Here is a 12,942-nt window from a genome sequence, read left to right as displayed (position 1 = left end):
TATAGACAAGCAATACCCACGCACGCCGGGGGAGAGCCTTTTCCCTTTTCATCCAGTAGTCAGGGGGGCTTACAGCGAAACCCTTCCTGCAGTCTGCAGATGCGACCTAGGACGTTATAACGATTTATACGGAGTAAAAGCCGTGGAGGGGTTCTCGGGAGGTCCTGCTTGTGCGGAGCTTTTATCGCCCGCCAGGGGCTCGCTGCGAGCCCCACGCACCTGGGCCGGGCCGGGCCGGGCCGGGCCCCGGGCTGGCGGCGGCAGCGGCGGCCGGGCGGGGCGCGCCCAGGTGCGCCGCGGCGGGCGGAGCCGCCGCTGCCGCCGCCGCTGCCCGCGACGCTGCCCGCGACGCTGCCCGCGACGCTGCGGAGCTGGCGGTGGCGCCCCGCAGCCATGGGGCAGCGAGAGGCGCTGCCCGCCTCGCCGCCCTGCCGCCCAGGTCAGTGCCCTGCGCGGGCCGCGGAGGGCGGGGGGCTGCGGCCCTGGCGGGGCTCCGCGCCGTGGTGCGGGGGGAACCTGCCGTCTGGGGGGGGGAATGAAGTGTTAACCCTTCAGGCACGGGGTTGCTTGGTAAAGCTCTCTTTTTCAGGATTTTTTCTTTAAGTTTTTGTAAGGGTTGGTGTGCCCGGGAGTGATCGCCTGCTTTTTACACTTTCACCCCTGGCAGGCTTTGCGTGACAAAAGTGAGTTTGTATCTGACTGGCGAGCGAGACAGGCTTTCTCACATAGGCACGGTGCCTGCCGGGTGTGAGCTGGCTCGTGAGGGCAATAAAGACGGTCAAAACCGATGCCTGTTGTCGATAGCAAACGGTTTTCCAGACGACTTGGGGTTGACATGCTCAGTGTCCGGCTGAACAGCTAGGAGGCTCTTGCTGACGAGCTGCAGGACGTGTTGGTCCCAGGCTCTTGCAACACCGCAGAGCATGAAATTTGCTCTAAAGAGCACAGAGCAGAGGGCTGGATGAGCTGCTTCATGGTCTGCAACCCTTGTTAGCAGGTAATATTTAGGTGTTTGAGAAAACCTTCTCAGAGCTGGCTTAATCATAAAACTGCTTGCGAAGTTCACCCGTGGCAGCGTTAGCTCGGCGCGGTGGGTGCTGCTCTCGGCCCTGAGTCAGAGCTCGAGGCGGCTGCTTCCATAAGGAGGGGTTCTGGTGACGGCTTTGCATTTCTACTTGTTGACGTTGCCAGCTGGGGAGGTGAAACTAGCTTAACTGCAGAAGCTGCGTGCTACGCAAGCCTAGCTTCCTCTCATGTTCATCACCTTCCTCAGTCCTTCCAGCCGTGATCTTGAGACTATTAGCAATGGGTGTTAAAGTAATAGTAATTCCTCTATCAGCCTCTTTTTCCCAGCTCCTTTGCTATATGGAGTGACGTTTCTTTATATGCAAGAGGAACAAATTATACTTTTTTTTTTTAAACTAGATAATCTCTTGAACATAACAATCAAGGTCACAGCTATTCAAAAGGACTCTTGGCAGCTGGCAGGCAGAACATACCAAAAATCCAGTGTCCCTTTGTAAATGTAGGTGAGCGAAGCTTGCGTTGCAGAAAGGACAGGAGCTTACCCTGTGGCAGTCACTAGGAGAAACGCTTCTAGTCGCGTGCCATCCTACTGTGCTGTGTTTGGTGGCTTAACTCAAGAATCAGTTGAAAAACTAGTAGTCCTGTCATTATGTGGAAGGGAATAAGCCTGCCATTCATCTACAGCTACATGAAGTGTTACCATTCGCAACAAAGGCTGAGAAGAACGTTGCTTCCAGCGCGCTGGTCTGTTAGCAAGCTGCCTTTTCAATCGCAAGTGGCTGAAAGACTGTCCTTGTCAAGAGTCTGGGTCTTGATTTACTCTAATGAGAGAGAACTGTCGCTGCCTCTCAGATAAAGCTTGCAGTCACTGAGCGATGTTGCGGTCTTTGCCAGCCCTGCTTAGCACCACTATACAAAGTTAAGCCGATACACAGGATGGTTAGTTCCTTTTCTCTCTTTCTCTCCCTCATTCTCTCTTTTTAATGCTAGCTGATTTTTTTTTTCAGCTTTTCTTTTGCTCAAGCTACCCCTGAGCAACATAACTAAGGCTGTATTACACTGCAGGTTGTTAAAATACTGCCTCCTTTGTGGCAGCCCTCCTTTCTTGGAGGGGCTTTTGCAGAATCCATGGAGAACGGCTTAGACCTGCTAGCCATATATCCCGATTTTCTTGGATATGGTCTTTTTTACCAGGTGGATGCTGACAAATTCCAACGCTTGTTTAGGATTTCTGGACATGCAGCAGAGGTAACTCTGACCATACTGCACGACGCTTAGGAAATGTTGAATGTGCGCATGGCGCGCACACTGCAGAGGGATCCGTTCACGTGCGGTGGGCATGCAGCCTGTCAGGTTATGCTGGGTTTGCTCTGCTTGCAAGGAGCAGCACACCTGTGAACATCTGTCTGGAAAAACCTATCTGGCAAAATCTGGCAAACATAATCCTTCATTAGTTTTTTCTCTTATATTGAAGAAATTCAAACTGGAGGTAAAACTTCTGTTTCTAATACCTAAATAGTGCTCCCATACTAGCTCTCTTAGCGTACCTAAAATTGTATAGTTGAAAACAGACGTACTGCTACTGTCCTTCATGTTATACGTAAGATTTTCTTGATTTTTTTATTATGTAAGTTCTTTTACAAGTACTTATTGCAGAGCAGTTGACTGCCTCTCTTCACATGTATTCAGTTGACTCTGTGACAAAATAGATTGTATAGTTCTGTATGTGAAGCTTCAAAAAAAAAAAAAAAAAAAAGGAAATGGTGCGGGGGAACATAAAAGGAGGGCCTGGAGCAGCAGCAGGGCTTGCTGAAGCCGAAGAATAGGAGGGAAATGTGAGGGGACAAACTGGGGACAAGTCTGCTGATGAACTTCAAAGCAAGAGTGGAAGAAGGAGGGTGTCTGAGTGCAGAATTTCAGAGTTACTGATCAGGGAGGACTCTCGCCAGCATGTATGAGGGTGCTTTATTGAATGTCTCAGTTCACAGATTTCTCTTATCCAATATAGACTTAACTTCCCAGTATGATGGCCTGAGACTTTCTGAAAAGCCAGCACTATCTTTTTTACAGAGGAAGCAGTTGAACCATGCTTATACTCTGCATCCAAATACCAAACTGGATAGTGAGAGCTAAGGGATTTCATTCAGTGGCAACCTCCCTGTTTTGCCTTGCCCTGATGCGTGTTAGCTGAAAGAGACATTTATGTTTAAATGATTTCTCCTTAAATTTCTTTTGCAAATTAACCTTTAATAACTTAAGTATATGCATAATTTTCTTTTTCTAACATTGTGGAAATTCTTCAGCATTTTAAAATGCTTTCAGTGATAAATGTGAATCTTTTTACTTTTACGTTATCCAGTTGCAGCTTCTAGAAGTGGTAAGATGGCAAAATACTATCCTATATACTATGCAAAAGTAATTTCATGCAGTTGTAGTGCTTTAAGATTATAATTTTCAGCTACCAGATGTAGAGATACCCATCTTGCAGGACCCTTTTTTACAGAGTCAGGCTTAGCAATACAAAACAAGCCCTGTTAAACTGAAACTCTCTTGGTAAACAAGGAAATGTGATTGCACAACTAGAAAATAAAATGATAACTAACCGTAGTGTATTTGTTGTACCGTATGTGGACAGGAGAATTGAGACTAACTATTCCTTAGTTATTTCTTTGTGAGTGAAGGCATCTGCCGGTGTTAACATCTGCTTTGTCAGCTGCAAGTGAACGTATGCTGTCAAAGTTCAAACCGTTTTTAGTACTTTTCTATATTTTCAAATATTCCTTCCTAAGCAACCTTAGATTCCCCTAATGCTGTTTATTGTTACCCATGTAGTACTTCTGACAGAACATTAATATTTCCATAACTTAGATATGAACAGGCTCAAAGGCACATTCTTTTCTACCCAGTAGCTACATGGTTTTCTTCAATTGGGGGGTGGGGGGGGAAGAAGTCAGTATATTACAGGTGATGCAACATAGGTGATGCAGGATGAATCCTTCGTGTGTCATTTTAATTATAGGGGAAACATGGAAAACAAAATTGTGTTGCATTGAGTCCTTTATATGAATCACTAGGGACAGTGCTTTCGTAATTCTGCGTCAGCTCTTTCATATTTTAATGCATCTTAGCGGTAAGTCCTTTCTCTCCAAAAAGGCTGTTCTTGAAAGCTGCTCCAGCGTAGATTCTGCCCTCCGCGCTGCTTGAGTGCTGCCAGTCTGGCTTGAGAAACTGTGCAACTTCCTGCATTGACTGTTGGAAGCCCTGTTGCAGCATTGCGGTCTCTCTGCCTCCTGGCAGGGATAGCCAGGAGGATAGTGCCTAGCGGGCTGGGTCCTCCTCCGTTTATAGGTCACTGAGGTAAGATGAAAGCTTTTGTGAGTTGTAATGAGGCCTCCACCTAACAATTTCACTTCTGGTTAGAGCAGATCTGCCCTACATGGTGATGCTAAACTCTTTTACTGAAAAGTATTAGTGCTCATATGCAGCAACAGTTTGCTAGCTGTATAGCTTTTGTTTTTCTTCTTTATCTGTCATTCTCAAATCTCAGTTACAAATGTCAAACAGAAGCCTGGAGTAAAAGGAGGTTTATTCTGTACACACATGGGTGTATATTTGCCTTTTAGGGATGTGGTCTTTGCACAACAGCAAAGAACACTTTCTTTTTGAACTTTCAGGCTACCTTTTAAGATTTCGTGTGGAATTTTACCCTGAAAATGTTATATTTTTGTTCCATTTCTTAGTATTGCCCCAATGGCTTGACTGAGCCAACATAGTGCAAAAAAATGTATCAAGTAAGGCATGCCCCTGTGACTTGCAGGCATGGGCAATCACCTGGGGACTGACCAGGACTGTATCTGTTACGTGGATCTTGTGTTGGCACTTTAAGGGTTATTTGCGCTGTCTGAAATGGCAGCGTGCTCGGGAAAGGAGTGCGCGGAGCTAGGACGGGACTCCTTTGGAGCTGCGCCTGGTTCATGCGTCACATGTCCCTTCCCTTCCTCTTTTCTCCTCCCAGGTGCTGTGCTCCCTTTGGCTTGCCACGACTCTCGCCAAGCATGGTGCCAGATCGTCAATATATCCACATCCCGCTCCTTTTTCCTCGCCTCCATGGACAAGACCTTCAATGAAACAAGCCGGGGCGTTTCCACACCTGCTGGCAGCAGATGCCGGCTCTACGTCGGCTTGGCTTTGGCAATAGGTTCCAGTATCTTCATCGGTGCCAGCTTCATCCTGAAGAAGAAGGGCCTGTTGAGACTGGCCACCAGAGGAGCCACCCGAGCGGGTAAGCCGTGTTTCCTGGCTCACGCTGCCCGCAGGTAGAAATATAATATTATTTCTCTGCACGTGGCTACAGGGACTGAGTTTTCTGAATTCTTAGGGATAGATGGGCAGCAATGGATATTAAATATAGTAAGTTAGTAGTATTTGCTCCCTGGCAGTAGTTAGATTCCAAATAAAGTTCTCCCTTTGTCTCAACCTTCAAAAAACCTTTCTCTTTTCTTCCACCCCCCTTTTTTTCCCCACTTAATTTGAGATGGAAAAGCTCGAGACAGTAACTAGTTTAGTTCTTTCTTTAAAAACAAAAAGTGCAATGAGCTATGCGAAAAATACTTTAAAGTTTCCACAGTTAGTCCAACTATTCCTCCATCAGAGTTGATAGATGCAGAGCTAGAAAAATGTGGAGAGCTTTTAAAAATTCCCTTAGACTAATGTCATACTTCCCTTTGTACGATATTTAAATATATCGCATTAGCAGTTTTTCATTGTGTTTTATTTATTGCAAAATGTGCTGTTCCAGATAATTTGGATATTTGGAGGAAAAAAAAAGATACTGAATGTACAATTTACTTGCACTTTATGTCAGAAAAACCCATGGGCAAAGTAGGATATTTTTTCTTTTAATTTAAATTATAAGCAGAGTTCAAATGCGGCTTTATATGAATATATTGGTTTTGATCTGGGAAAACATTTCAGCGTATTTTCTAAGCTCATCAGCTATCTTCGCTGACATTTTGCTTTTGCTTAGAACTTTTCCTCCATGTGCATTTAGTCAAATGTGTTCCAGAAGTACAAGTCACAAAGCAAGTAGAGAGGTTACTAAAAATATCAGTCAAAACCAAGGAAAATATTTTTCATGTCACATCCAGGTAATAAGCTATTTCAGTACTTTATATGATTTGATGAGAATGTGAAGCTGTAATATTATTATAATAAAGTGATCTTTCTCTTCTAAGATGAGGTTTTACTTTCCCCTTTCAGGACAGGGTGGATATTCTTATTTGAAGGAATGGCTTTGGTGGGCTGGATTACTGTCAAGTAAGTCACTCCTTGACTTTCATGCTATATGTAAATACTACCTAAAACACTGTTGTGTTTTTTTTTTTTTAATAGTTTCATTCCCTATTTTTTCATTCCTCTCGCCTAAAAGAAATTTCTCTGCAATTACCTTTATATACAAATATAAAGGGGAATTGTTTACTCTTTGCAGCTCTCTGTAGAATAACAACCTTTTCTTTAATATCCAGTCAAAAGCAGTGGAGCTGAGGCCCTGTCCTGCTGCTGGGCGCTCTCGCCGTTGCGTCCGTGAAGGTGTTGCCGTTGCAGAGCTGTTCCGTGAACAAGTGCCAATTGTCTTTGGCGCTGTCGTTGTAGCTACACTGTAATATACCATACTACGGGGAAAAGTATTTAACTTTCTTCTGTCTTTAGTTTTATTATATCCAGAAGGGGTTATGCAGATACTTTTGAAAGTAAAGTGTGCATATTTAGTGTAGAAAGAAGATTCTGTTTTATGTTTGCTATCATACCTGTTTTATTGTTGCTGTCTTATCTATCATACAAAATACTTATAACAGTATTCCTTCTACCTCCCCCTTCCCGCCCCCAACCCAACCTCCTTCCAAATGTTTTTTCTCCTACAGTGGGATTAGGAGAAGTTGCAAACTTTGCTGCCTATGCCTTTGCGCCTGCAACCTTAGTTACTCCCTTGGGTGCACTGAGCGTTCTTATAAGGTTAGTACAAATCGGAAGCAAACTCTTAAAAATGAACCATTCACTATCTGAGGAAAAAAAGATGTCTTTGACTGAAAGTAGAGAATTGGAATAGGAAAACTGAAGGGCAAGTCCAGACAAAAAATGGTTTTTTGCTTTGCTCCTCAGTGAAAAGATCACTTTGCTTATTTAATATCCTGGGCAGAGGGAATGAAAATTGTCGTTCCAAAGACTAACGTATGCTTTCCCAACAACCCTCCGCATGCACTATCAGCATATACGAGATGCACTGCTGCTGCATGGTGATAGAAGGTTGTAATTTATCCCATTCTAGAACATGCACAGAACTGAAGCTTTCCTAAAAAGTCATATCTTTTTCTTTAGTTGTAACAAAACTTAAAAAAAATATTGCCCCATTAAAATGTTTTCAAAAGCATTTCTTTTTTATAGGAGGATAACTTCATACTGAGGCATGCTTATTATGCATTTGAGGTTTCCTTTTGTTTTTGGTTTTTCTTTTCCAAGTCCTTCAGGAAAGAGAGAAAGAAAATTTTAGCATTTTAATATCCACAGTTAAAAATGTGTGGTTCTTTTGAAATATGAAAGTCTTCAAACACTTATTACCTCCAGTGTATGAAGAAATAAATAATTTCCAAGTACTTGAACAAATACACGAATGAGGTTAAAATAGAAGCAGAGAAGACATGGGTTACACTAACAACTAACTTTCTGGAAAACAATTTTTTAGCAACATTAAATTATTGTAATTGTAAAGCTATTGTTTTTAAGGACGTATACTACATGAAGCATGGTGTTTAAAATTAACTTTAGTATTTTTTCTAAAGATGCTTGTAGTAAACAAATAATTAAAAATATAGATTTTTTTTTTTGAAAATAAAACCAGTGTAACTTGGTCACCTACAGAAGTGCTGTGATCGGTGCGTAGGCAGCTGCACACTGACTGACTCACTGGCTGCTGCTTCTCAAAATGGGCTGAGTTTTAACTGCCTCTCCTTTGATGTGGGTAGCAATCTTCCAGTTTTCATGAAAATGAGAACTCATGAGAACTTGATGTCAACGAGATCTTTACCTTTCTGCAAAACTGAGCTGTAATTTGATGGGCTGAAAAAATATTTGTGAATTTATTTTGTGACTTTCTACCTGCAGTTAAGCAGGTAGATATCCTGTGCCTAAAGTTGTGCAGTAGCTGGCCAATGAGCTGCACCATGAGGTCGCCTTATTTGGGCCAAGTTGTCCTCAGGTTGTATCTCAAACCCCTAGGAAAGCCCAGGGCCAGCCCTCCTCCAAGAGTGAGAAGTGCCTCCACTGTGTTTGGGGTGGAGTGCCAGCCCGTCAGGCAGAAACTCCGTCCAGGTGCGAGAACTCAAGGAAACGGTTAAGGAACAATTTCCTAAACTTCTGTATGTTTGTTTTAATGGCAAGTGAAATGGTTTAAGCCATTTTCTTACAAAATTAGCATCTTGTATGGTCAACTTACAGGGGCGTGAGGCTCCTGTGTGAGTATGCACACCTCTTGCCCAGGGTCGATCAAAAACAAGAAGTTTCCCAAGAATTCTGACGCCTTACAACCTGGAGGGAGGGATCAGAGTTGCTAACACCCCCCCTCCTCCTCTCCCCCCCCCCCCCCAACTGATCTTCTTGCAAAGCTCCTTAAAACTTCAGGAAAGTAAAATAATTTGATTATTTCCAGCTGGTTTCCCATATATCCAAATTCAAAAGAAGTTTTGAATTGTTGTCATGTTATGCAGGCACATTTAAATGTCTCTCGTGGCTGGAGCTGAGCCTTCTGGGTGGAGCTGAGCCTTCTGTTTATATTTTGCCCAACAGTGCTATATTGTCCTCTTACTTTTTAAATGAGAAGCTGAATATTCATGGAAAGCTGGGCTGTGTACTGAGTATTCTGGGATCTACAGTCATGGTTATTCATGCCCCAGAGGAGGAGGAGGTCACCTCATTAGATGACATGAAAATAAAGCTGCAAGATCCAGGTCTGTAGATTTAACCTGCAATTCTTCATGCAAAATGCTATGTGACAGACTTTTGTGTTTTCTTACTTCACTGGATCTTTCGGTGAGTGAGTGAATTGAACTGAATTTTATGCAATTTTTCACTAAATTAAGATTTCTTTTGATAAGATATGGAGCTTAATATTTCTGTTACTGCCTTGTTCACCATGTTCGTGTTATGGATATGAATGCAAGCAGGCTTTTAAGTACAGGCATTAAGAACATCTGAACAAATAGAAACCTGGCTTTACGTGTGTGTGGCTTTGTTTGTTCATTTGTTTTATATGTGTGTGTGTATATATATGTGTGTGTGTGTGTGTGTGTATATATGTATGTTCGTTGTCTGCACTTACCTGAAATACTGCATTAGCAAGAGTAACAGCAGATAGGCAGTGTGATGTTATGTGAAAGAGTTTGTAATAAGGCGTCTAAAAGTCCTTATAAGCTTCTTTGCCAAGGAAGGCAGCAGCCTGCGTACAAAGGCAGGCGCTGGGCGAGCTGGCGCAGGGCACCTCACAGTACGAGTGATGGCTAATCCTTACTTTGTAGGTTGCATGACTGTGACTGTAGAAACTGCCAAAGTCCGTGTCCTCCAATGTACAAATATTTCTGGAATACACAGTAGAGAATTAAAGATAGTGTCTTTATTCATGAAGTTGTTTATAACCTGTGCTTTTACAGTGCCCTAGATAGATTACATAGTTTATAGTTCCAACGCCCCAGCAAAACACAACGTCATAATGTGGTCTTGAAGAACTGCACTGAAAGTAACCTGTTTCTTCTGTAATAAATATCAGCAAATACAAGAATGAAACTTTAATACGTATATACTTACAGTTACAGTCTGATATTTTCCAGTGCATGGCATGCAACATGCTGGATATTGTGTAATATAATTTAAAGATGAGCATGCCACCTAATACATGTACATCTACCAGCGTTTTCTTGCAATGTTTTATCTAGACATTCCAAACTCACTTAACTAGATATTTAGTATAAAATAAATGTAACCCTAGAATACTATATTTGTGCACAGTATATGGACCTTTGAGGGCAGACTCATCCCTGAATGCATCTAGATGAGCTTTCCTCCCATCATGTGCTTAGTCATATTCTTAGCATTTATGACAGCCACAGGTCAGAATAGAGAACACCAAAGGCTTGCGTATGCTAGATGTGTAAGCATAGCGTTGGAAAGTAGGAAGCACAGTAATCTTTTGTACTTTTGACTTCAATTAGTGAGTGAATTACTTCAGATTTCCTTCTCCATCTGTAATGATGATAATAATAATAATTTACTTCTGATGTGCGGGGAGGCTGGAAATTGGTTAACTATTTTCACAGACTTTGAGCTTGCAGTTTATGCTTGCAAGTACTGGCTAATGAAAGCATAAGCACTGCAGAAGCTCCAGCTCGGAGCATTTGGGTCCCTCAGGGGCAGCTCTGAGAGCTTAGCAGGATCCCAGACAGGAAGGTCCCAGCTGCAGAGCTTTCTTAGGCTGACTCTGCCAAGAGCGTACAATCCCCTAAAATCAATATAAAAACAGAGAGCTTCCGTGTGCATACTTATTTACGAAGGATAATTTACCAAGGATATTTACCCATGATACAGACGTAAGACCAGGTACCTCTTATATGGCTTCTTGCAGATTATTTGGCTAAGAAAGGATGTACTGCTTCTTCCAGCCCTTTCAACCCTGCGAGGGGATGAAAGGCTCCATAACCGAAGTTATCTCCACGTTAAACAGATAACAGCTTTTGGTTACCTTCACCTTTAACCATTTCGCATTGCTGTCTAGCTCTGAGTTCGGCTTACAGCCTTGCTCTAAGTAGGTACATGTTCATGCTAAATCAAACGAACCTCTCCGGGTTGAGGGTTGTAGGGTACATATCAAAAGCGAAAGTATATTTGAGAAAGAGAGGAATTTCACATGGAGAAGTGCAGCTTAGGACAAAAATGAGGATCTTTGTTCGGCTAGTCTAATCTCCTGAAGCCTTTTGTGGTTGTTGGGTCAATAATTACATAATTTTTTAATGTGTTGTTACTGTGTGTGTGTACACATCCTTTTTTCAAAGGTTCTGTACTTCCTCTTTCAAGTAAAGGAGAACCACTCTTTAATGAAAAGAAACAACTTTCTTTCATCTGTAGATTGAAGAGACCATTACTACTTCATCAGACTCACTAAATATTTTCTCCTATTTTTTTAGGGTGAATCAATACTAGTAGTCCAATAAAATGTATAGTTATCATAAACATTCTAAATACAAAATATATTTTGGATTAATTTCATTGAAAGTGTTAAATGAGTAGCATTGCAATGGACTTGTGCTACAGTTCATAGAGAATTGTTAGAGAAATAGAATAATTTTTATCATATACTTGAACACAGTTTGATATTCTCATGTTTGTTATTCTTCTCTTCTTCCTTTTCCTCTTTCACACAGTGTTTATCGCATTTGCTGTTGTCATAACAGCCGTTGCCCTCGTGCTGATTTTTATTGTGGCTCCAAGGAAAGGTCAGACAAATATATTGATCTACATTTTAATTTGTTCAGTCATTGGTGCCTTCTCTGTCTCATCTGTCAAAGGCCTGGGCATTGCCATTAAACAAATGCTGGAGAGGAAGCCAGTTTATCGACATCCTTTGGTTTATGTTTTGGTGGGCGTCTTAGTGCTCTCGGTCAGCACGCAGATCAACTATCTCAACAAAGCGCTGGACATGTTTAATACGTCTCTAGTGACACCTATTTATTACGTGTGCTTCACCACTACAGTGGTAACATGCTCCATCATCCTGTTCAAGGAGTGGAACAGCATGGATCTGGGGGACATCATTGGCACCCTAAGTGGTTTCTGCACTATCATCATAGGTATTTTTCTTTTGCATGCTTTCAAAAATGCTGATATCACCTGGAATCAGTTGATGTCCACGGTTGTAAAAGAACCTTCCTTGCTGTGCCATGAACATGAATCCTGCCATACCTTGCTGGAGAACGTGGAAAGCCCAGTTATGGCTCATGAGGAGGGCAGTGTTTTATTTGGTCAAGGAAGCTCTCAAGCAACTGTTCATCAGTGAAGTACCATGAATTGCAGACTCAGCCCACCTATGTCTATTAGAACACCTTTCCGTCCCACAGTCCTCTGGAAGACCATCTGTGAAGTGAGTTGAGCGTGGGCCACTCCCCTCTGTGCTTGGAAAAGTAGCCAGCTGTTGGTAGAAGTGAGTGAAAAGGTAAAATAATTAACATGACAGACAGAAATCTGATGGGGATTATACAGCAGGCAATAAATAAGTTTGTCCAGTTTCTATGTTTAACATCACCTATTGGAGGACTTCATTTAAAAAAAAAAACAAGAAAGAAAAGCTTTCTAAGCTGTATTTTACAAAGTGCAATTTTCCCATCATAATAAAAAATAATGTCCTTGCTAAAACAACAAGCAGTCTGCTATTATCTTAGTAATGGCTTTGATATTCCAAGCAAACTTGTGGATGTTCTACCTGAAGGGTATTTATTCACTGAGCTTTCATAGGAAGAAAATGCTGTCTAATCCTTTTAGCTTTTAATATCAAACTGTATGCAAGATCTTTATTGACTTTTGAATGCCAATGAACCTTGCATGGGTGCTGCACAAAAATGTTATGAAATTGGTTATTGAGAACCACATCTCCTTCAAACTTTTTTTCGATGCCAAAGTTCTGACTTTGCTACCCCAGGAATCCTTCACTCTCCATATGTACCCTTTTACTTCAAAACCATGACCAAGTTACAATCAAGTGGAAAAAAAAAAATCATAGCTGTTTAGAAGCCTGAAAACTCTTGCTGTTCACTTTAAAAAAAATTACTTAAGATGAAAGAATAATTTATTCAAAGGCAATGAACCCATATGTGCAATTAA

At 42.0% G+C, this 12,942-nt stretch overlaps 1 protein-coding gene across 5 annotated transcripts; it reads left to right on the top strand.

The window, feature by feature from the left end:
- The first annotated feature begins 340 nt into the window (after nt 1-340).
- On the top strand, nt 341-12,159 carry NIPAL1 (NIPA like domain containing 1). 5 transcript variants are annotated; one of them, XM_068942952.1, is made up of 7 exons: nt 633-997; nt 4,180-4,383; nt 5,042-5,308; nt 6,286-6,342; nt 6,948-7,038; nt 8,866-9,026; nt 11,490-12,159. In XM_068942952.1, exons 3-7 carry the CDS (start codon nt 5,134-5,136, stop codon nt 12,119-12,121), a joined length of 1,116 nt encoding a protein of 371 aa, XP_068799053.1. In that variant the 5' UTR covers nt 633-997; nt 4,180-4,383; nt 5,042-5,133; the 3' UTR covers nt 12,122-12,159. The 5 variants fall into 5 exon arrangements, with proteins under 5 accessions (XP_068799050.1, XP_068799053.1, XP_068799051.1 ...); XM_068942951.1 differs by lacking the exon at nt 633-997 and adding an exon at nt 1,992-2,515; XM_068942949.1 differs by lacking the exons at nt 633-997; nt 4,180-4,383 and adding an exon at nt 341-439.
- The last annotated feature ends 783 nt before the right edge of the window (nt 12,160-12,942 follow it).

This window comes from Struthio camelus, chromosome 4 (genome assembly GCF_040807025.1).
Source record: "Struthio camelus isolate bStrCam1 chromosome 4, bStrCam1.hap1, whole genome shotgun sequence".
Taxonomy (NCBI): domain Eukaryota; kingdom Metazoa; phylum Chordata; class Aves; order Struthioniformes; family Struthionidae; genus Struthio; species Struthio camelus.
Note: the sequence above shows the minus strand (reverse complement) of the source record. Positions and strands in the feature narration are given on the sequence as shown.

Coding starts and splice junctions, on each gene's coding strand:
- NIPAL1 (XM_009682025.2), top strand. CDS start 4,933: ATGGCAGCGTGCTCGGGAAAGGAGTGCGCGGAGCTAGGACGGGACTCC. Junction 6,343..6,947: donor GTGGGCTGGATTACTGTCAA/GTAAGTCACTCC, acceptor TTTCTCCTACAG/TGGGATTAGGAGAAGTTGCA. Junction 7,039..8,865: donor GCACTGAGCGTTCTTATAAG/GTTAGTACAAAT, acceptor TTTGCCCAACAG/TGCTATATTGTCCTCTTACT.